This window comes from Pteropus medius, unplaced genomic scaffold (assembly GCF_902729225.1).
Source record: "Pteropus medius unplaced genomic scaffold, Ma_sr-lr_union100, whole genome shotgun sequence".
In the NCBI taxonomy this organism is placed as follows: Eukaryota; Metazoa; Chordata; class Mammalia; order Chiroptera; family Pteropodidae; genus Pteropus; species Pteropus medius.
Window position 1 is genome coordinate 678296 of NW_024346771.1, and position 25590 is coordinate 703885.

General features: G+C 35.2%; 1 protein-coding gene and 1 pseudogene across 5 annotated transcripts in view; one reads left to right on the forward strand and one right to left on the reverse strand.

Moving 5' to 3' along the window:
• PLS1 (plastin 1) overlaps positions 1-25590 on the forward strand; it is a 104523-nt gene that overhangs the window by 52707 nt on the left and 26226 nt on the right. For all 5 annotated transcript variants that reach the window (XM_039876480.1, XM_039876479.1, XM_039876476.1 and 2 more), the window contains exons 2-6: positions 7169-7274; positions 11985-12148; positions 14024-14153; positions 17402-17534; positions 18848-18929. In XM_039876480.1, coding sequence (XP_039732414.1) covers positions 7205-7274; positions 11985-12148; positions 14024-14153; positions 17402-17534; positions 18848-18929 — 579 coding nt within the window. In that variant the 5' untranslated portion in view covers positions 7169-7204. The remainder of the gene's footprint in view (positions 1-7168; positions 7275-11984; positions 12149-14023; positions 14154-17401; positions 17535-18847; positions 18930-25590) is intronic.
• On the reverse strand, positions 8266-8381 carry LOC120613895 (uncharacterized; annotated as a pseudogene).

Genomic DNA, 25590 nt, shown 5'->3' on the forward strand with positions numbered 1-25590 from the left:
ATACTTTTATGAGATACCTAAATTTTTCTTATTTTTTCCTATATTTCTAGGCTGTGTGGTTCTTCTGTGAGATTTTTTCAAATTGTTTCATGTCTTAAAAAGTTTTTTCAACATATTTATTGAAAAAATCTGCATGTAATTGAACCCATGCAGTTCAAACTCAGGTTGTTGAAGGGTCAATTGTATTGTTATTTTGTTTGTTTTTGTAAGAGATTGCCAGGTTTCTCTTTAAAGGTCACAAATGAGTCAGTTTGGAATCAAGTGTCACTTCATCCTAGGTATGTTATACCTGGCTTAATTCTTCATAATGGTACCTAATTATGATCTCTGGGGTTATGTAGGCACTTAGAAAATTATTTTGCTTATTTGAGAATAATGTTGTCTTTTAACAATTACCTCTTAAAAATAGTTTTGGGGTTGGCAAATCCAGACTGTTGGAATTGACCACTTTTTAGGAAAGTTTACCTAGCATAGCTGTCCCTTGTAGAATGAATGAAAAACCTGAGCTCAATTCTTTCAGTGTAGAAGGATGCTCAGGAATAAATTGAATTATGTTGTACCCATTTAGTAACTTGTTCTGTCCAAAGATTAGTCCAGGCTGGTATGTAGAGTAGGAGACTAATATTTAATAAAGTCAATGGTATTGTAGTTCATATTTCTATTAGAGAGTCAATAGAATTTCAATGATCTAAAGAAAATCTGATAAAAAATTTGACAGATCAATATGGAATATGCAGGTTCACTTTTTTATAAAATCAGTGATGCAGCTCCCTGTTGTGAAATGTGATTGAAAAAGGAGATTGCTGGAAATATTATGGATAAATGAAAATATTTTTCAGGTTTCCTTTAAATTAGAAAGAAAACTCTTCAATTAATTTATGTTTCTTAGCTGTTTATTTCTTCACATAGTGATTTATTCTAGTGACCTTATGATCTTTAAACCTGTAATAGAAAGCTGAAAATAGGATGTAACAGGAAAAGAGGAAGGTTGTGGTGGGAGAGAAGAGAATAGTTTGTGAAGAAGGGAAGAAGGATGCAGGACACCAGTAGAACTGCTCCTCTACTCACCAGAGATACTGAAATGCTCTGGAACCTCTGATCCTAGTCAGTTCTCCAGAGAAACACTATCAAGGCTTTTTTCATAAAAGTCAGGTATGAAGGAAGTACCATATTTTTAATGTTCTTTAAAGCAACTTAATACTTTATTTTGACTTTCATGTCTCATCCTGCCTGAGTACTGTGAAGTCTTTCTCAGGAGCCTGAAATTTGCCCCTTAGTCTCTGTTGTCCTGGGGTCTTAAACAGAGCAAAGTTTGTAGGAAGCTCTTCTATCCTCAGGCATCATTCCTCAGGGGTCAGTCCTCAGTGGCTACCTGGGAAATGCAGCTCAGTTGCTGGGTTTCTCTGGCAGATTCTGCTATGCATTGTCTGTACCTTGTCTTGTCTCTCATCTCTGCCACCTCTGGGACAGCAGTCTTCCTTGCTGTCATATACAGATTGTCCTCCCTCCCTTTTGGGATAATCTTTCTCTTCTGTCTCTCATATCTAGTGGCTTTGCACAGGAGCCCTCCTCCTGTTGTCCCATTTCTAGGACAGACAGCCTAAGTAAGCTCTAAGGAGGTTTGTGGTTCTACCCAAATACGGAGAGACCACAGATTCCAGACTTGTTTTGCTTTCTGTGCTGCCAGAATTCCTAAGATAAAAGGTAGTTATTGCTTTAATAGTTATTGATGGGGGTGGGGTGGAGAGAATAAACACAATTTAATATTTCAATAAGTTATTCTGCCATAATAATATTTACTGGAAAAAAAATTTTCCCCCAAGCCTTGAGGGGCTTTCTCAAGCCCCTCCTGTTTAAAACTTATTCTTGTTATTTTATTTATTTACTTATTTATTTATTTATTTATTATTTTTACTGAGTTTTAAAATTTTATTTTATGGATTATTTAAACAAAAAAATACTGAAAAGTACAATAGTAATTACAACCGATATCCATATACTTGTGTTCAGATTGAACAGATGTTAGAATTTTGCCATAATTGCTAGAAATCTATCTTAAAAAAAGTGACAGATCCAGCTCTAGCCCTCAGCTGTGCTCCTTGCCTCCCTTTCCATAGACAACCTTTTTTTTGAGTTTGTTGTGTCATTCCCATGTGTTTTTAAGTTTTACTACATATGTATGGCAACCTAAACAATATACATAGTATTTTATGTTCTTATAATTTACAATAACTAGTATACTATATATATTCTTTAGCAGTTTGCTTTTTCCATTTACTATGCTTTTGAGAAACAGATGTAATTTATTTTACTGATGTATAAATGTTCTGTTGATTAAACAAAATATTTTTCCATTCTACTATAGAAAATAGGCATTTGACCTTAAAATATAAATGTGGTTAGAATAATGAATACTTTAACGGTTTATTAGCCATTTATACTTAAGTGTGAAGTAGTAGTGAGTCTTTTCTTTAACTATGATGCTTACAGTGAGGGAATAGGGATATTAATTGAACCACATATAGAATTTAAGAGCTTGGGCACTAGAAACATTTGATTTGGAACTTCTTATTTTGTCTACTTTCCATGAGCAATTTACCTAGTATCTGTAGGCCTCTAATTTACAATTTAAGAGAGGACATTTGTTTTATCCAAAGAAGAATGGATAAATATGTAGGTGCTCATGTGTGTAAGGAGGTTTCCAGGCCTCTTGAAAGCCCTCAGTAATATTTGCCCTTTTTTTTTTTTTAACTACTGAAGAGGGAATAAGAGGAAAAGAGAATTTTGGAGGGTGTAATAGGGGAAATGCCATCTGACCTGAGTTAGTGGCTACCTCGAGAACTCAATCTCAGGTGACCCTGGGTAGGACCACAGAATAATAGCCAGGAAATCAAAAGGCACTCGTAGAAACAGCTGTGGTCCCTCACAGTTGGGAGCTTTAGGGTTAATAGAAAGGCATCAAAATCTTGTTGGTTTCAGGGCTGTTCCTGATGCCTTTTTCTCTGAAACTGTTCTAAGGGCTTTAGATCCTGCCAGTCATAAAGGACTGCTTACACTAATTTTGATAAAGCTTTTAAAATCTCAAGGAAGTTTGAAATTTGAGGGAGGATGAAAGATCAGATCCAATTTCATCTACATTGAGAAGTTCATTTTTAGAATCTACTTCCTTAACTTTCCAAATATATATTTGGTTGTGTCAGGGTACACTTGAGGCTTTGAGGAGAGGAAAAATGGCTTTAATTGGTTAAAAAAAAGAAAGGTTTCACTTAAAATGATATGGGCTTTAAAAAGCAGAGGAAGAAAGCAGTGTTGGAATTATTGAAGAAACATAGAACACATGTCAAAATCCACGGGACAGTATATCTATCTACAGAATTCAACCTAACCTGCTCTCGTGGTGGATGGGTCTCTGGTCAGTGCTCCTGGCCGCTTCTGGACTGCATCTTTCAGGACCGACTTTGGAAAACTATGCTCTTTTGAGTTGTCTGAGGCATCTGTCTGTCTCAGGTGTCCAGATATGTATGCTTCAATGCCAAGTGTTTGGGTACTGGTTAAGTGACATGTTCTTCGTTTCTAAAACTGAAAAGTGAATTTTAGTAACTGTGTTTTCTAGAGTGATTCAGGACTGACAAGTAATGTGCTTAATAAATATGAGTTGATCTAGCTGGAATTTTTTCCCTAAAATTTTACAAAGAATTTTACAGAGGCTGATTTCTTTTAAAATGCCAATTTTTATTTCACGAGTGTATAATATCTGTTTCATATATTATGTAAATTATTGTATGATTATTACATATTTATATGTGTATATGTTTGAGAGACTGTAGAGCATACTGACCTAGAGGCAGGAATGAGACAGAGTTGGGTTCTGACACAGCTTAGCTATGAGACCTATTATGTGAGAGATTTATTCACTTTGAGACCTTGAGAACATTACTCACTCTATCCCATCTCAACTACCAAAATGAGGACAGCACCTACCTCTGAGTGGAGGATTAAATGAGAATGGACACAAAGTACTTAGGACAGTGCATGGCACATTAATCATCTAAGTGTGTGTCTAGTAAGAAAAATAAATTTGGGGTTACTAGTTATAGGATTATTGGGCTTTTTTTCTCAAATGTGACATACTATTTTGAAAATTTGTTGATGGAATACATTCTCTTCCATAAATTTTTAAAAAGTCAGGCCTATTTTATTATAGCAGAAACATTTTTTTTTCATTGAAAAACATCATAGTAAGTAATTTATTTGGGGATCATGTAACTAGAATAGTCTTTTATATACCAAATTAAACAACTGTATTTTCTTAGAGAACAGTATATGTTGCAATAGGTTTATTGTGCTATGTAAAAATGACTGTTCAGGTACACCATATACAGTATTTAGTTTTTGAAGAATCATAACATTATCATAATTTTGTCAAAACTTAGAAAAAGATTGATACTATGTATTTATACATGAGTCTATACTTGTGAAAGAGGCAACATATTTCTCATTAACCACTCTACCGCTAAATCTTCATGCCTCTGTGGAAAGCTGTAAATTAGTTCACTATTTTAATCACAGTGTTTTGCTTTGTAATGAAATATAGGTGCTCTTATTTAAAATTATAACACATATAGGAGCTTGTATATATTAAGCTATCATAATCAGCATTTAATAATGTGTACCTTCAGATCACTAGTATTTATTTTTTACTATAGTTGCCTCTATTGATTTTCAGTTATTTTCAGTTTAGGTAGGCTTATATTCCAAAAAAAAAAAAAAGTAATGAAATGTAATCCCCTTTCCTACTCTACCTCCAAGCCCCAACTTCCCCTAGAGAGACAATCAGTATTACCTTTTTCTTGTATCCTTCCAAAAATATTTTGTAAACATACAACTCATATGGCTCCTCTTTGTTGCACCATATTTACTCTTCTGCACCTTGCTTTGTTCTTTTAAGAGCATATCTTAAAGATTGTTCTATATTTTTCTATTGGTTTTATTTAAATACCAAAAGACTTGAAGCAACTTTTTTATATTTAAAAACAAAGCTTTAAAAATAAGAAACAATATTGTATGGATAAATTTCTTTTTCAATAAGTTTATGTGTTGGTTTTGATTGATTATGAGAGAATAAAAATGTTATATAATTAACAAATGACATAAATTTGAATACATATAAGCAAAGAATAGAACCCCAGATATATTTATCATTTCAAATGCAAGATCAACACAAGGACCTTTAATTTGCAGCCTTTTTGTGGAATGCAAATGCTAAAATTGGACTACTATTTTTAAAACTTGAGGTAAGGGATAGAAACCATTTTGAATATGGGAAAGGTATGCAGAATGACCAAAACCACAGAGATTCAAAGCCAGCCATGACAGAATTAGCATTTTGCAGACCTGGAGGATTATGCTTAAAAATCCTAAAAGGACTGTTTAATATCTTTCAACAGAAATAAAATGTGGATGTTTAGTGCTAAAATATAAGAAAATGTATCTGGGGAATAAGATGAATTCCCTTTACTCCTTTTTCCTATCCTGCTGACTTGAGCATTCCAGATTTTTTTTTTAACGCTGTAGAGTTAAATGGTGGGCAATGGTATGTATATTTTAAAACCAAAAGATTTAATTACACAATTAGAACCAGGCCCCAGATTAACTATCATTTTGAAAATACAACAAAAAAGCTAAACAAGTTGGTATACTGATTACAAATGACAAATGAGTCATTCTCTTAGAAGGCTTCTCACAATTCAGTATGATTTTTAAATGAGTGAAATTTTTTCAAAAAATGATGTGATTCCCTGAAAAATTAAAAATATTCAGGGATGATGATGAACCTACTATATAAAGTGTATAAAAAAGAATTTTTCACTTAATTTCAGTTCTCATTATCTTATAAAACACTCATTTTCACTTATTTTCCAAAATATGTATTAGCTCTGTAATGTAATTCACTTATTTTCCAAAATATGTATTAGCTCTGTAATGTAATTTGGTATAAGGGGAATGCAACATGACTTGTATTCATCTCTAGCTTAACATTGAATAGCCAAACCACTAAGTCATTTTAAAAATGAGTTATCTTGCTACATATCAGAAGCCTTAAAAATGTAAGTAATTCCACCCTGAGATGTTTATCTTGCAGAAATAAACATGGATATGTACAAATGTTTATCTACAAGCATCTTCATTGCAGCATTCTTTATAATGAAAAAATTGGAAGCAATGGAAATACCCTGAAACAAGGGATTTACCAAATAAGTTATGATATAGTAATATGTGGCCATTAAATATTGTATTAATAAAAAACATAGAAACATATATTAGTACAAAAAATTAAAAGGTAATATACTCATATTTTCTACCCTCTGAAAACCTACACATGTACTTGAAAAGTAACACAGATAGATATAGATAACAAAATGATACTACTTGATATTTCTGAATAGTAGGATTATGAGTAACTTTAATTTCCTGTTTTGGAAAGCAGGTGTGCTCACCACTGTACCACCAATGCTAATTTTCTGTTTCGGGCCTATGTTACCAATTACTTTCTACAATGAATACTACCTGCTTGCTTTTCTTACAACCCAGTTTTACATTTTTTTTTTCCTTTTTGTTTGTATCACTTACCCAGAGTAAGAAGTGAGGTTTGGGAAAGACCTCACACAGGAAAAGGGAAAGTTGGTGGCAATGGTTGAATATTATAAAGCTGAGCATTAAAGCCATAGGCTCCATCTCTAGATGATCAGACTCTACTTACTTGATTCTGGTTTTGGACATAATGTATGTCTTAAAATTTTATTTTCTCACCTCTTTTTTTTACATGTACAAATGCTATACTTTTCTTAAACTTGAAATGTGTTATTTTGCTGAGATAGTGTGGTAAAATGCAAATGAAAAGTATACAGTCTATTAAGAAATATCTACGCTCTGTAAAAGCACAGGATATGGAAAGCAGGGTGTTCTACCCCTTACTGATTCTCAGTTATTGTCTGGCTGACATATATTGGGAAAGAGTGTTACTGAGGGGTCTATTTCTACTTGTTCCTTGTCAGCCACACTTCTCAAGTGATTTCTTCTAGATATTTTACTGTCTCTGTACTCTGTATTGCTTAGATAAATGTTTCTAAAGGGCTAATGCTCTTTTTATAACATTGCTTTTTTTCAGATATAAAGATCTGAAGGTAGTCTTTCCTGTCCAAAGATGGAAAATAATACCACTACCATTTCTCGGGAGGAGCTGGAGGAACTACAGGAAGCATTTAATAAAATAGGTATGCTTGAAAAAACTAAAACTCTTCTGCTTGATATCAGAATTCCAGGAATGGAACAATACCCCGACATTTAGTCATTTTTTTTTTCCTGTCTAGGTTTCACTGGATTCTTTCTTTATTTCTGAAAAGTAAACTGAAACTGGCTTGAATTTCTAGAAGAAATGGACTTTGAATTCTTTGATCATTTCTTTGTAGAGAATAATCCAGGTTAATGAATGACAGTATAATTGAATATGTGTAACACGATATCCTAATTACAGAGAAAAAATATAGAAATACTTCCTTGTCTATAAACTGAACTCTGACCTTCACATGTTTGCCATTAGTAATAACACTTTCTGACTTCATGCAGAATATTTAAAAATCTTAATATTGTTTTTAAAGGCCATATGTCTTATTCTCCTTTTTCCCCCATGCATAATTTGAAAAAAATCTTCGTGTTGTTTTTAAAGACCCTATGTCTTATTTTTCTTCTGTCACTTTTTAAAACCATTCAATGTTTTGTCTTTATGACATTATCATTTTGACAGCTTTGTAATTTTCTTCAAAAAAATTTTCTCATCCTCTGTTGGATCTCCATTCTTCTGCATTTTGCTCTTAGGAAACTTGTGACAAACAAAAGATAATATAAATCCCATCCTTTGTTCTAGTCTGCAAATGAATGCAAAAAAAAGGTGAACCTGGTGAAAACTTAACACAGTCAGTAGAGAATGGGCAATGACACCACCAAACTTGCCCCTTCCTCAGTAGGCTTCCTCTCTAGTACAGCAGAGCAGTCCATGAAAAAGAGAGTCAGATGGTAGTCCAGGGAGGATATAATTATTCTAGTTGATCTTGTGCATGGATTCTTCACAAACCTAGTAAATAATGATGAAAATTAATGTAGATGAAATGGAATTCAAAATGAGTTTTAGAGACCAATGTCCTCTAGGGAGAAGTGTCTATTCAGGTCCTCTGCCCTTTTTATTTTTTAATTATTTATTATTATTTATGCCTACAGCACCTGGTCTTCCTAGGTGGTCTCCCATCCAAGTACTAACCAGGCCCGACTCTGCTTAGCTTCCAAGATCAGACATCAGGCTTGTTCAGGGTGGCATGGCTGTACACCACAGACTGTGGCTCCACTGGGGTGTGAACTCAGGACCTTCTGTGTGTAAAGCAGACATGCTAACCACTACACTACGGATCCATATCCTAATGGATTTTCCTTTATAAGTTACCATCTTCTTTTCCCTGGCTGCCCTGAGAATTCTGTTTTTGTCATTTATTTTTGATAACTTTAATACAGTGTGTCTTGGTGAAGGACTTTTTAGGTGTTCTGTTGATTTCTTGAATTCGAAGTTCCAGCTCATTCTTTAGATTTGGGAAATTCTCATCCACTATATGTCTGAAAATGCTTTCTAATGCCTGCTCTTTTTCCTCGCCTTCGATAATGCCCATTGTTATGTTTCCTCTCCTGATAGTATCTGCTATTTCTTGTATATCTCTTTCTTTATTTTTCATTCTTTGGTTTCTCTCTTCTTCCTTCTGATTTATTTCTAGATTTCTGTCTTTGATATCACTGATCCTTTCCTCCATTTGGTCGACTCTATTTCCGAAGCTTGCTATTTTATTTTTCAACTCTTACAGTGTGTTTTTCATCTCCAGAAGTTCTATTTGGTTTCTTTTGAGAATTACAGTCTCCTTTCTCTGCTCATCTAGTTGTTTTTTCAATTCCTGAAATTGCTGATTTGAGTTGTTTTGGATCTCATTGAGTTTTTTTCAGAAGTACCATCCTGAATTCTCTGTCATTTAAGTCGCATATTTCTATGTCTGTAAGCTTATTTCCTGGAGATTTTTCTCTTTCTTTCTGAGATGCCTTGTCACCTTAGTTGTTCATGGTGTTTAATGGACTGTTTCCCTGACTGAGCATTAATAGAAGTGTGTTCTGTTGTTTTTCCAGAAAGAAAATTTATTGTATAAAGGTCTCTCTTTAGCCTGCTACAAAGAAGGTGCTTTTCTTTTGGTTTCCAGTAGGTGGCATCTAAGCCTCTTGGATCCCTGCTTTATATAAAGCCTAAATGTCTTTTTTATTTTCTTGTAGATACTTAATCACACTTGCTACTCTCAGTTTTAGTCCCTGTCAGTATTAGCAACAGTTTCAGTAGCGTTTGCTCAGATTTCCCTGGGCCTCCATGCTGATCAGTCTTGAAGGGTATGAGGGGAGGGGCCTTCTGGGTTAGGGGTTAGAGGCTACAGCTCAGCCTCAGTTTTGCAATTGGGGTAGGTAAAAATCATCTTGTTTCTCTGCTGTCCTGTCCATCTTCTCTGCTTTCTGCCCTGATGACTGGGCCCTGCTGCCGGCTGCAAAGAAGTACCGCATTTCCAGGCAGGCTGATCAGGGAAGTCGCCACACCTTTACCCCAACCCCTCCTCCTGCAGGGAGCTCTGGCAGCTGCTAGAGGCAGCTTCTTTATTTTTCCCAGTCCACCACCTGACACCCAGGGTTCTGACCTCTGATAGTTCTTATGCACAGATCCCAGGCTGAGACGTGCTGGTGTGCAGTTTTGGTGTTTTTTCTTGAGTTTTAGATGTTCCGCTTATTGTTGTTTCAAGGGAAGAGATCTGAGGACATCTCTCACTCTGCCATTTTTACAAAGCCACCAGAATTTGTTTACTTTTTAAGGCTGAACAATATTCCCTTGTATGTCTATATCACATTTTGTTTACCCATTCATCTGTTGATGGTCATTTAAGTTGTTTCTACCTTTTGGCTATTGTGGATAATGTCATTATGAACATAGGTGTACAAATATCTGTTCAAGTCTGCTTTCAGTTATTTTGGGTATATACTCAGAAATGGTATTATTGGATCATATGGTAATTTTATGTTTAATTTTGCAGAACTGCCATACTGTTTTCCATCGTGGCTGTACCATTTTACATTCCCATCAGCAATGCACAAGGGTTCCAATTTCTTCAAATCCTTGCCAACATTTATTTTCTGTTTTGTTTTATTTTTTTAATATAATAGCCATTTTCAGGAATGTGAAGCAGTATCTCATTGTAGTTTTGATTTGCATTTTCCTAATGATTAGTGATGTTGCACATCTTTTCATGTGCTTATTGGTCATTTGTATGTCTGGAGAAATGTCAAGTCTTTTGTGCATTTTTATTCAGGTCAATTTTTTGTTGGTGGTGAGTTGTAGAAAAGTCTTGTTTCTTTTTAAACTGATCTTTGTGGTTATTTAACCTAAGCCTTGATTTCCTCATCTCTAAAATTAGAATAGTATTATTAACTAACTCAAGGTTGTAAGGATTTCATAAGATAAGGTAAGTCAAGTTCTCAACAAATCACTTAGCACAGAATATGTGCTTATAAAATGGTATCTATTATTTCTTATCATATCACACCAAACCACAGAGGTCATTGGATGGAGCTGGTATTTAAGCACACAAGTTTGTCTGTCTTCAGAGTCCTAACTCTTAACCATTCCTGTTAGTTTAGCATGATAGTCAGTAGGTAAATAACATTCCTCAATCTTGTTTATTTTAAAATACTCCCTACCACAGTGCTAGTATAGAGGTAAGCCAGCCTAGTCTATTTGTCTGTTTCAGAATAATAGGAAATAATTCTGAGCTGTTGTATACTAAATAATGAGATTTTGCTGTAGATTCAAAGAAAGCCATATTAATTATTGCAATATCAAGCAATTTAGTCCTAAGTAACTTTTGAGATATAGCAATATTTTGGTTACTCATAGATTCTAGTTTAGAAATTTTCCATTATTCTGAACAGTGTTCTAAAACTCATGCATGAGTTTAAAAGAAAAGTTTCTGTCTTTATCATTAAATCAGTTTTAGTGGTGACACCTTTTTTACTGAGAAGAAAAAGAAATATAGGAAACAAAGCAACTATTATCAGAAAAGCCAAGAAAGCCCTGTGTAATGTGGATCCAGGCAACTAACCAAACAGTCCAAAGCCCTGTTGCCAAGTCCGGGCAGAAGTGTTTTGTGTTGTCTTTGTTCTGTATCAAGAAGTGATATGCAGTCTCTAGGGAAAACCCAGGGAAGGCCATCCCTTTGATGACGTGAAAATGCCTGAAAACCTATTTCCAATACTCCAAATATAGGTGTGAATTTATTTCTTGAACACTTAATCTCACAATGACATCAAACATGATTCAGCCTACATAATGATATCATAAATACATAATGAAGAAACAATGAATTATTGACAAATGAAACAGAACTGCTACCAAGTGAAACGTAGAACAGAAATCCTTGTGTGCATATATTTTATATAAAGTGTGGGTCTAGCAGATCCATTCTGTAAATTCCAAAAAGAAATTGAAGTCTGGGTAGGTGTTCACTCATGACCATTGCTGCTGTATTTCTTCAAGGTTTCTGAGACTTCCTCATACTTAGTTCTTTAAAACTTTGCCATGTGCCAAACCTGAGTTTTTCATCTGTCAGAGCAGTATGTGTACTATGCACTTAAAATATGTATGGTAATTCTAAACCTATATGGAGAAAGTCCATTTAAATATGAGTTTTTTGATCAAGTACATAGAATATCTTGTACAGTTCAGGTACGGGATGAAAAGGTAACTACCATTTATGAAACAAACCTGAAAGGTTCGACTTGCCTGTGAATCTCCCAAACAGCCTTCTGAGTATACACTCCAACAGAATACAGTTGACATTGACAGCTCTTAATTTATCTTACAGATATTGACAACAGTGGGTATGTCAGTGACTATGAACTTCAGGACCTGTTTAAGGAAGCAAGCCTTCCTCTGCCTGGCTATAAAGTACGTGAGATTGTGGAGAAAATTCTAGCAGTTGCTGACAACAACAAAGATGGAAAAATCAGTTTTGAAGAGTTTGTGTCAGTAAGTAAGCTATCTAATCTTCTCCTGGCTACTGATCAATTTGCTTCGAGAGGAACTTAAATAAAGTCATTGCTCTCTGTTAAATCTTGCTGCAGAGACCAGAAAAGGCACTGCTTTAAAATCGATGATGATGATGGTAACAACAAAAATGTCCACAAATAATTCATAAAACAAAAGAAAAAAATCATTCTTAAATTGTTGGAGTTGAAATAAGGTTTAGAGAATAATAATAGTTCATGCCCTGGTAAAACTACAGTTGAATTAAATGCTTAATGACTATCTCTGTGTGTGGAATATTTTAGTATCTTAGTACTTGGCCTTAAGAAATGGATTATTTTTTTTAACTGAAATAGCTAAGATATGGAAGCTATACCTCCTAGAAACTGGTTTCTTTCTTGTGATAAGTTATATCTTCAATTTTATCAAGTGCTACCAGGTAAATTTTGATGCTAGCTATGATAACACTGTTTCATTATTAAACTACCTCAAGGTTCAGGGAGCTGAACAAGATGGAAACTAGTATATGACTCAACCAACAAAAGAAAAATAGGTTCTAGAACTGAATATTGAATATTATGTATTTCCAACCTCTTAGGCCAAGAGGGATGACTTGGCTCCATTGCCACCTGGCAATTGAGCAAGGGCTGTTACTTCCTTCCATCAATACCACCATGACAATATTTTTCATATGAAAATATAACTATTAGTAAAATTAAATATTTATGAAACGTAAATTGTTTAGTTTTGCTTTCTTTATTCATGAGCAAATACTTGGGCTCCTTTCTTACCAGGAGCTCTACTAGGCACTGTGAATAATGTACCAAACAAGAGGAGATGTGGTTCATGCTTTCATGGAGTATACATGTGGTATGGAAGATGGAATCACAAAAATTGTTGAAAGAAAACTGTGACAATTGCCATGATAGAGCAGTACAAGTCTCTTGAGAGTTTAGAGTGGAGGGAATTGAACTTGGTGGGGAGGCTAGAGAACCAAGAGACTCAGGGAAGGCTTCTGGAAGCTTCGAAGACTGAGCTGAGATCTGAAGAAAGATGTTAAACTGATAACAGGGGTGGAAGGGAGAAATAAATATTATGCTAGGCAGGCAGAGGTGACAGCCTGTGTAAAGAGTAAAGACTCAGTGGCTTCAGGGACGGTAGATAACTCACAAGCACTTAGGTAAAATTCAGTGCAGCTGGAGCAGAGATGGTAAGGGTAAAAGAATATGGCTAGAGAAGTAAGTCGGAGTCAGGTCATACAGGGTGTTGTAGGATTTTTATTTTTAGCCTAAGAGCAATAGGAAGCCAGTCATGTGGGAGGAATAGAATGTGAAGTGACATGGTCAGATTTGCATTTTTAAAACTCACTCTGACTCCTGCTTGGAGAGCTGATTGAATTCAGTCTAACCAACCTCTAGAGAATTCAGTGAAAGAGTGATTGAGAAAGGGTATTTCTTTAAGCCTAGGTTATTTCCTATAAGAGCTGGATTACTTACATTAACATGTATACATTGGAGATATTCAGGAAGGAAAATACCTTCATTAAGGCATTTCAAACTATCGTAGTTGGTTATTTAGTTTCAGTACAAAAAAATCATGGCAAGCTTATTGAAGAATAATTTCAGTGTGTTCAATTTAAACTTAATTGTAACAAAATTTCTTCTAGTGGTTAGGGTACAAATATTTGTCTCTTTTGTGTTATTGGTAAAATGACATGAGAGTTACCTGTGTACACAAGCAATAAGTGTTAGACTACCTGGTTAGTATTCATTGATGTCATTCCAAATAAATAAACAAGTCTAAATAATTTTCCTTCATGTTGCAAGTTTTCCTATGATTATCTGATCAGGGCTCGGTTTTACTTTATTCCTGTTTCAGCTAATGCAAGAGTTAAAAAGCAAAGACATCAGCAAAACATTCCGAAAAATAATTAACAAGAGGGAAGGGATTACTGCTATTGGAGGAACTTCATCCATTTCCAGTGAGGGCACACAGCATTCTTATTCAGGTAACCTCCCACTTAAGATTTGATCTTTTAGTCATTGATTCATTCAACAAGTCACCTTTTTCATCAAAGATGCCATTCATTGTTATTCCCACTGTTGTTTTATGTACCTTTGAGGGAAAAATCACACTGAATTATAACATGCCATCAACTTTGAAATGCATCTCAATTTTAGAGATGTCAGAATGAAAACTTCTAGACTCACGAATGAAATAAGTGAGTTCCTACTATTTGTCAGGCACAGTGCACAGCAAAGACATTAGAAACAACAAAAAATAAGTTTATTTTTCAGCACTGAATGTGTTTAATCATAACCTTTGAATGTATTTTTCATCCTGACCGGTGAGGTGAGTTTCCTTTTAGACCTGATCCTAGGTATGTGTGGAGAGGTTTATTACCAGGACTTTTCCCTTCCATTTTCCAAGAGCTGAGATTCCTGATTCGTCTTTTATCAAGCAACCAAGTGACTAGAGAGCACAGCCCCTGATTTGCTTGATCTGATAGAATCACTGGATTGTTGCCCAGTGGGAAATCCAGTCACATTAACTCTTAAGATGAGATGCCTTGTCTCGTGTTAAGCTTATCTCTCTGAGTCAAGATGTCTAAGAACCTTTGGCCAAATTCCTTTTGTTCATATTAACATAATATAATTAAAACTATACTTTTTAAATTTTTCACAAAAAATTCATTAACTTTTTCCCTCTTTTTTCCTTTGAGATTTCACCCTGTTAAATATCCTCCTGATTCTCTTCCTTTCTAACTGGATTTTCCTCGAACAATATACTTGCACTTCTCCCATCTCCCACCCATTGTACTTTTTTTCTAACCTTTTCCCACTAGGGAAGTGTAGTGATAAAGGCAGTGATCTATAGCTGCTACCTCTCATTTTTAAAAAAGTATTCACTCTTTAACTCCATATCTGCCTGTCTATTCTAATGAAAAGACTTCTTCCTTTTTATTGAGGTAATATATGCAAAGTCCTATAATCTTAAGTGTACAGATCAATGAATTTTTACATGCATATACATTCTGTAGCTACATCCATGTAGCTGCCAACCAGCTCAAGATATAACATTTCTATCACCCTGAGTCACTCTCTCATGTCTCTACTAGTAACTTTTCCTCCCCAAATGTAACTACTTTTCTGGTGTCTGTCATCATAGATTTTTTTAGTTTATTGAGGTATAAGGTACACATAATAAAGTACATAAAGTACACTATTTTTAGGTATATGGTTTGATGATATTTTTACATATGAATACACCCATGAAACTGTTATCTAGAATGAACTATAGAACATTTAATTGCTTTTTTTTAAAAAAAAAATAGAATGTCTTTATGAAGATATAATTGAGATACCATAGAATTCCCCCTTTTAAAGTATACAGTTCAGTAGTTTTTAGTATATTCAGAGTTGTGCAACCATCACCACTATCTGATCTTAAAACCCTTTCATTATCCCAAAGAGAAACCCAATGCTTGTTAGCAGTCACTCTCCATTTCCCACTCCCCTAGCCTCTGGCAACCATGAATCTACTTTCTATTTCTACACATTTGCCTATTCTGGAAATTTCATATAAATGGAATCATACAGTAGTGGCCTTTCACTTGACAGGCTCTTCACTGGCATAATACTTTCAAAGAGCATCCATGTTGTAGCATATATTGTACTTCATTCTTTTTTATTGCTGAATAATATTCTATTCTATGGCTTATATCACATTTTGTTTATCCTTTCAATAGTCGACAGACATTCGGGTTGTTTCCACTTTTTGGCTATTGTGAATAATGCTGTATGAACATTTGTGTACACATTTTTCTGTGGATTTGTGCTTTGAAGTATCTTAGGTGTATACCTAAGAATAGAATTGCTGGGTCATAAGACAACTCTATGCTTAACATTAAAAAAAACAAACAAACCTGCCAAATTGTTTTCTAAAGTATCTGTCCCATTTCACATGCCCATAAACAATGTATGAAAGTTCCAATTTCTTCACATTCTCACTAACACTTGTCTGTTTTGTTTATTACAGCCATTCTAGTGGTTGTGAAATGCTGCCTCATTCCTGCTTTGTATACCTGGAAAATCCTCACTTTCTCTGACCATTTTCATGTATTAAAAATCTGTCTTTCAAATAGTACCTTTTCAATAAAGCTGCTTTTGATTCACCAAACCAGAAGAGTTTCTTTCTTTAAATTTTTCGAAACACTGCTTATGTCTCTCTTGTAGTGTGTTTACTTCCCTTATGTTGCATTTCCTTGTGTATCTGTTTTATGTTATTACGCCACAATATCTTAGTGATCTTTAAATCCCGAGACTCTAAGTCTCTGAGGAGGTATGGTGAGGCAGATAATGATACATACAAAAGAGAAATATTAGTAAATGTTTCTGTCTTTTTTATTTTGTGTGTTTGTGTGAGACGGGTTAAATTTGGGGGTTATCCTCCAAGCACATGTTTAGGAAAACTGCTTAATTCTAGGAACTGGAGCAATAATGGGGAAGGCCAGTGATAGAAATGAGAGTTATTTTCTTTTAGGTTTTATATTGTTAAATGATTTTTATATTTACATAATAATAAAGGAATAAAACATTTTTTCTTGAAGTTCCTCCCTATTTTCCTCACTGCATAGCCCAACATTTTATGCCTAAGGATCAAAGCACCCATGTTAGAAGCCATGTGTTGAGAAGTTAAGGAAGAAGGTGGCTGAGAGTAGTACTGGTGTCTAGATTTGTGTCAGTTTTCTTATAGTAGAAATTCCACAGAAATGGAGCTGTTTTATTCATTTAAATAACTCGACTGAAATCAATGTTTCTGTTGTAAGCCCCAAATAACAACTCTAAATTTTTCAGGAGTAGCATGGGGTGGAATTTATTGCTGTGGATATTTGTTTCTTATATTTTTCCCCTGGCATGTGTACGTGCGTGTGTGTGTGTGTGTGTAACCTCTGATGGTTGGCTTCTGGTTCATTAATTAGCTCTCAGAAGCAATATGTATTTGGAAAGATTTTAGAATCAAACTGAATATTTATTGTGCTCATTTAAGATATATACCTTATTCTCTCCCCTGATATATTAGATGAAAGAAAGGAATGAATTATCTTTCTTCTTTTCTTAAACAAACTTTTTAGTGTTTTAGTAGAGTTTTAATAATTGGCATTTATAATCTTTGAACAGAAATTAAAAACTATGTTTTTTATAGTGCAATGAATTTTGTGAAATGAGATTTGATAATAAGATTTTCTGTTTTTAGAGGAAGAAAAAGTGGCTTTTGTTAACTGGATAAACAAAGCCCTGGAGAATGATCCTGACTGTAAGCATCTGATACCCATGGATCCCAGTGATGGAAGTCTTTTCAAATCACTTTCAGATGGCATCCTTCTTTGGTGAGTTGAGCATTGGGTAAAGGAAGCTGTGTTCTTACTGTCTCCATTGTTGAGGATTTAATGAAAATTACAATTCAGCAAATCGATTGTCTTTTGGAATTAGTTAAAAAGTAGCTGCATAGATTTTGAATAATTTATGTCATATTGAATACTAAGTCATATATGTTTTCTAGAATTTCCCATCAAATACAGTCTTTTATTTTTCTGGTGCCTTTTTCACCTTTTTCCTTAATAATGCCAGAAAACTTTTGAGTTATTCTTCTGATGCATTTTAAAATGTCCACAGGATTTCTTTTTTCCACTTCTCAGTAAGGGAATATTGATTATTGACTGGGATGGGAACATGGAGAATTGTAAAAGAAGGATAGACCTCATTTATATTTAAATGACATTAATGTTGTAATTCTATCTTGTTGTTTCCTTAACTGTTTTCAGTCTGCTTCTGCTCACTCCATTGTAAACTCTGGAAAGGCATGTCTTGTCTTTGTTGCATGTACTATAGTCCTAACATGCTTCTTTGTACAAAGAAACTGTCTTTTTTTTAAGTTTATTAAAATACAGAAAGCTTACAGAGAAGAAAATAACCATCACAAATATTTTTATCACCCATAATTATCTATTAATAACATGCTGGCACACTTTTTTCAGTTTTTTTTTTCTGTATTTTTACTTGAAAAGAAGAAGAAAAACCTACCCTTGAGTACAGGATATTAGTTTTTATATTACATATAAAATATCTGTGACCTCCATTTACAATTCTGGTCTCTTCCTCTCACCTTCAGAGGAAATTCCTATTATGAAGTGAATGGGTATTTTCCTACCTTTATTTTAAAATGTAAAATATATTCTAAAATAAAGAGAAAATTTATATTAATTTTTTAAAATGTTCGAGTTATTAAAGTTTTAGAAAGACCAAATCTCTGCCTCCATATCTTTCTGCAACAATAGCAATTTTAACAGTGTTGATACCACTTTATGAAACTGGACTTCTTGAGGATTTGTTTACATTTCAGGCTGCTGAATGTTGATGATCGTTAAATGAAATAAAGATAAGATTCACTAAAAGAAAGTGCAGGACTTTTAAAAAATTAGAAGGAAATTCTAAGATTACTAAGGCAGTGAGTGATGGATTTGTTTTAGGTTAGGGAATATTTCTTAGATTTTAAAAATTAAGTCCCTACCATGAATTGCAGTATAATATTTTAAAGAAATAGATTATTATTACTTTTCAAAATGTAACTATTTTGTCTGCTTACAAAAAAAAAAAACATTTCTGGGAGTCTTACACTAAATTATTCCCATTTTCTCTTTAGTAAAATGATCAACTTATCTGAACCAGATACAATTGATGAAAGAGCCATTAATAAGAAAAAACTCACCCCTTTCACTATTTCTGTAAGTATTTGCCCTTTGCTAGTAATGTTACTGTGCTGTAAAATGTAAGGCTTTTCTTAATGGATGTTTAGGTCCAGGCAAAACCTGTGTTTTAACATAATTTCAGTTTCATATAAAAACTAGGTTTTTATTCAGTAAAATTCAGCTGCATTTTTGTAATGAATGAAGTTAAGATACAAAGTATTTTGGATGAACTTCTTTACTTAAGATAATATAGTATTCAGGACTTCTGGTCCAAATGACGCAGAAGGTAGACACTGTGTTCGCCTCCTCTCACGGCCACATCAAAATTACAATGAAACTACAGAACAACCATCATTGGGAGTCACCTGAGGTCTGGCTGGACAGAAGCCCCACAACTGGGGACATTCAGAAGAGGACACTTTAAGACTGGTAGAAGGGGCGGAGATTCAAAACAGGCTGGTCCCACAGTCATATGGTCCCCACAAAGGAGCGAGGCATCCTGGCTCCACACTGGGCTCCCCAGCCTAGGGTTCCAGTGCTAGGAAGAGAAGTCCCCACAACCTCTGGCTGTGAAAACCAGCAGAGATTGTGGCTGAGTGAAGAAGAGGGCTGTGGGAGTCGGATGTTCCTCCTAAAGGGCCCACTTGCAGACTTACTTGGTGACAGACTCACTCACTCTGAGCTCTAGCAGGGAGGCAACTGCTTCAGAAGTGCTAGGGACATACAGAGAGAAACTGAGTTGTCTGGCTTCAGGGCGAGGGCTGGACAGGGTGGCTTTCTGTTGGACAGAATTGCTGGCAGTATCCATTGTTCCTTTGTTGAGCCCTCCCCACTCCCCGTGTGCAGACGCAGGCCAGCACCATATCTGAGACTCCATTGACCTGACTAACACTGGTCACTTTGCCCTGGTTATTCCCTGAGACCCTGCCCCACCCAACTTTCATTGCCACCTAAGCTGCCTCCAGTGTTTTCTTCCCATACAAATGGCTTGTCTTAACTCATGCTGCAAACTTTCCTAAAATCTCTCAAAGGTTAAGGAAACCCAAGAAGCAGCATCTGGCCTCACTGTACACCTTACCTCTTGCTGAGTAGCTCCATGCTTGGCACTAGCAGTAGTTGGCCTTGGATTTTGGCTTGGCCTCTCAAGACACCTATGAGTCCAGCGTGAGAGGCTTTCATCTGTAGATTGCTTGGTGGCTCATATCAGGTATCCCCAGGCAGTGCACAGGCTGTGCCTGAACTTTGCCTGCAGCTGGGCCCCACCCAGGAGGCCCTTGGGTCTGCACACCTGGTGGCCTGCTTTGACCTGAGCCAGAGCTAGAGCTGGAGCACCACCTAGGGCTGTATCTGAGGAGCACACACCTGACGGGCAGACTGGGCAAATGCCAGAGCCCTGCTAAAGTGAATCCTGCTGCATAGGATCAGCCCCTCACTGTCCATTTCTCATAACCAGTCTGCTCAAGGGTCAAGCCCTCCCAGTGACTTGTAAGCAGCAATAAGGCCCGACTACAACAGGAGGTCACACACAACCCATACAAGAGACACACATTGAGCACCTGGTGCAGGTGACCAGGAAGACTGCACTACCAGGCTCCATAGCACACCTATTACATAAAGCCACTCTACTAAGACCGGGAGACTTAGGAACCCTACCTAATATATAGAAACAAACACAGGGAAGCAGCAAAAAGGGGGAGACAAAGAAACATGTTCCAAATGAAAGAACAGAACAAAGCTCCAGAAAAAGAACTTAACAAAATGGAGACAAGCAATCTACCAGATACAGAGTTCAAAACACTGATTATAAGGATGTTCAATGAACTTAGGGAAAGAGTAGATGAACCCAGTGAGAACTTTAACAAGGAGATAAAAATGGAGAATGGAAAGCATAAAAAAGATCGTCATAAATGAAGAATACAAAAACTGAAATGAAGATTATATTAGAGGGAATCAACAGATTAGATGAAGCAGAGGATCGAATCAGCAGTTTAGAAGATACGGTAGCAGAGAATACCCAATCAGAACAGCAACAAGAAAAAAGAACCCCAAAAAATGAAGATAGTTCAATGAGCCTCTGGGACAACATTAAGCTTACCAACATTTGCATCATAGGGGTACCAGAAATAGAAGAGAGAGAGGAAGAAATTGAAAACCTATTTGAAGGAATAATGACAAAACTTTCCTAACTTGGTGAAGAAAATAGATATATAAGTCCTGGGAATGCAGAGAGTCCCAAACAAGATGAACCTAAAGAGGCCCACACATCGTCATTAAAATGCCAAAAGTTAAAGGCAAAAAGAGAATCTTAGAAGGAGCAAGAGAAAAGCAATTAGTTACCCACAAGGGAGTTCCCATAAGACTGTCAGCAAACTTCTAAGCGCAAACTTTACAGGCCAGAAGGGATTGGCATGAAATATTCAAAGTGATACGGAGCAGGGACCTATAACCATGATTACTCTACCCAGCAAAGCTATCATTTAGAATCAAAGGACAGATAAAGAGCTTCCCAGACAAGAAATAAGTAAAGGAGTTCATCACCACCAAGACAGTATTACAGGAAATGTTGGAGGGATTTCTTTAAGAAGAAGAAAAATATATGTATCAAAAATATGAATAATAAAATGGCAATAACTACATATCTATCAACGATTACTTGGATGTAAATGGATTAAATGCTCCAGTCAAAAGACACAGGGTGCCTGATAAGAAAACAAGACGCTTATATATGCTGCTTACAGGTGACCCACTTCAGATCAAAAGACACACACAGACTGAAAGTAAAGGGATGGAAAAAGATATTTAATGAAAATGGAAATGAAAAAAATCTGGGGTATCAATACTAATATAAAATAGACTTTAAAACAAAGGCTTTAAAACAAAGACTTTAAAAGAGAAAACAAAGAAGGGCCCACTAATCCCATTTCTGGGTATTTATCTGAAGAAACCCAAAATACTGCTTTGACGGGACATGTGCATGCAGATGTTCATTACGGCATTATTTACAATAGCCTAGATATGGAGGCAAGCTGGGTATCCATCAGTGGATGAATGGGTAAAGAAGAGGTGATACATATATATAATGGAGTATTACTCAGCCATAAAAATGAATGAATGAATGAATGAATGAATGAATGAGATCTTGCCATCTGCAACAACATGGATGGACCTAGAGAGTATTGTGCTGAATAGAGTAAGTCATACAGAGAAAGACAAATGCCATATGATTTCACTTACATGTGGAATCTAAGGGACAAAATAAACAAAAGAGAAACAAACTCAGATACAGAGAACATTTTGAGGGTTGCCAAATAGGAGAGGGGTTGTGGGGGTGTGGAAGTGGGGAAGGGATTAATAAGTACAAATTGGTAGTTACAAAATAGTCACGGGTATGTAAAGTATGGCATAAGGGATATAGTCATGAATATTGTAATAACCATGTATGATGTCAGATGGGTACTAGATTTATCCAGGTGATCGCTTTGTAAGTTATATAAATGTCTAATCACTGTGTTTTACAGATGAAAGAAATATAATATTGTATGCCAACTATAATTGAAACATAAAAAAATATTTTTAAAAAAGATAGTATTCAGGTTACATTATTGTAATTAGTTATTTTTATTAATAAGTATTTGCTTGATGCCAGTGTTTTGTTGGTTGATTTAAAAAAGAATAGTGCATAGTTTTACCATTTCACAAAATTTTTATACTACATTGTTCTGTATATTGCCCATTTACATCTTATTAAAGTCCAGGAATTTATAGTCACCACGTTTTCCTCCTCAAAATGTCTAGATCAGTGGGTGGATATCAATATTTACCAAGAACTTACTAGATACCAATCACTGTTCTAAACATACTACTTGAATTTTCCTGTTGAATCCTCCCAGCAGCCTTAAAATAAGATACTATAATTTTAAAGCTGAGGCACTGAGAGGTTACATGGGGGCAGAGCCAGGATATGATCCCAGTTGTCCAACTCCAGAACCCCTCCTTTCAATCACTGTGCTATACTGCCTCTCTCATGTGGTGTAGTAATAGCAATTATTTAATGTAATAGTCTTAACTGTAGATATTGAAAGTGAGCTACTGCTAAGCTATTTCCTCATTTCTGTTGGCTAGTACAACCCTTGATTTCGCTGAAATTACTAAGTCTCTTCTGTAAGGAAGCTATGACCTTAGAGCAGTGGTACATAGTTTTGGACTATCCAAGAGGTACTCCCATTTCCTGTCATTCTTGAAATCTGTAGAATTACATGTTGACTAACATGGCTTTTTTGTCCCCCACTCCGATAGGCCGTTAATGTTGCATATCCCTAGCCGAAACTACCATTCTTGAAGAAGCCCAATTCCGATTGCAATTGCTGGAAGATTTTCTTTTTCACATCTTATGTCAGGATGCTTCATCTAATATCTATGATTATTGAAAATATTAATGTATGTCATTTCTAGAATACGTGTCACAATTTTTTATGAAACAGCATTTCTTACTATCGTATAAATCTATTTGGTTTTACTTTGAATACATCTATGCAGTGTATTAAAGAAAGTAAAGAAAAATTATTCTGTAAATATTTTGCAATAGCTACAAGGTGGGTCTGAGAAGCTAAGTTTTTTACAGTTTTATTTTGAGAGATCGCATTTTTTCAATATGAGTAGAGAGTAATAGTATAGATCTCAAAGATGCTTGAAAGAGTATACTAATGTAGAATGAGAAAAGTAAGGCTTCTGGGAAGAGACAAAGTGTTTCTGTGGATATTAAATCTGTATTGTTTATTCAGTAATTTTAGAGCTCTGGGAATAGATCTGCTAGAAAGCTAGCAGTTCTCTATGGAACTTTATCCCAAAGAGGTCTAATTCATCTGTAAAAGGTTGTATAGATAGTGATAATATACTTTTTCACCTTATGATGATAGGTTTATGTAGTATCCTGAAGCTTAAAAGAAGAACTATAAAAGGATGATAATCACATACGTAACTATGAAAGCAAGAGAACAAGACAGATCAAGTAGCTAACAGCAGGACTCATTTTTGATCTCCGCAACTTTCTCATTTCTCTTCTTCTACCCAGTGTACTACTGAGCTGCATTTTCTTGCTCATTTATCATTATTGAAAGAAAAATTTATAATATGAATAAGCAGGTTAGTGATTTAGGGACCTAAAAGTCAGGAAACTAACAAGTGTGGATATAGGAGATTGTAGCTGTTCATTATAATCATGTAAAAAAATCCAGTGCAATTAATATACTCATATGCATATAAAGTATATGTACTTTATATACATGTATGTGAGTGTGTGTGTATATACACACACACACAAATAAATGTACACACATATATATGATTTTAATTTCACCTTACATGCAACTACAGTTAAAGTAGGAGAATCATAAATCTCGTTTGTACATTCCAAATGGAGTAAAAGTGATGATATATAAAATAATGATGAAATCTGGATAACAAATCATGCTTTTATCCTTACCAACCCAATAAAGGTCTAGCACAGCCCTCTAAAAATCATTAACAAAAGTGAACTCATCTGGAATTGAAACTTCATGGGAAATGAAAATTTGCAAAATGGTATAACTTAAAAGAATATTTGCAGTACCTATATGAGATTGTTAGTAAAGAATTGGATAGTTAGTTAATTAAAATAGAAGGGACATTAAAAGCCATCTAAAACAGCAATGTAAGTTTTTCTCCCTGGTAAAATGGGCTGTATCTTAAATACAGACAGTTCACTAATGCACAAAAAAAGGTGGAAGAGGATGGATGGCTAATCCAAGATAAACTGCCGTGTTTGCTAGTGTCTTTTGTTAGTATCTCCATAAGGTAAGATATCCTGTTTTACAGATTAGGACACCAAAACACCAGGAAGGACAACACCTCTCTCATGTCCCAATTGTTGGAGATTCCTCGTTGTCCTTGTCTGTCCCCACCAACACAGGTCTTCAGGAAGGAAGGTTGAGCACTCAGGGCAGTTGTCTATGTTGGGACTTGGAGAACAACCTCTTTATGAAGTTATCCTATTACCTCTTGTTCTTAAAATGTTTAGAGTTGCCTTTAGATAATAGTGGTTGTCCTTTTCCCTACATACCAGTAGAGCAATATGTTGTATTTACCAATTAAAATTGCCATTTATTCAACAAAGCACATTTTAGCTCCTTAGTTTCAGTCCACTTTTAAGCTAATTACTTGTAAGTCATTTGCTATACTTGTAAAGCCAACATTTTTGAATAAAATTAATATCAAAAGCTGGTTCCCCGTATAATAACATGACCTTTTGATAAGACAAAGCTGTTTTACTGCTTACTGCAGGAAGACAAAACACCACCTGCAAAACCCTGACAGTGTTTTAGGAGATGTAAAGGCTCTTCTATCTTGGCTGAAGTCTGGGCTGTATTTATGTAATGTTGAGAGATGAGGCCAGAGTCACATCCTAAAGGTTTTTGATTGCCATATTAAGAATTTGGACTTTATCTTCTCCTTTCCCTCTATGCCTTCAGTCTCTCTTACCCATATGTTCACTTATTCAAAAATATTTATTGAGTATATACATGTGTTAAGTACCAGGGAAACAGCCCCAAACCTATCAAAAACCTCTGTTGTCATAGAGCTCATACTATAATTGGGGGAGATATAAAAATGAACATGTAAATATATAATGTGTCAGAGAATGATAAGGAGTAACATAGGG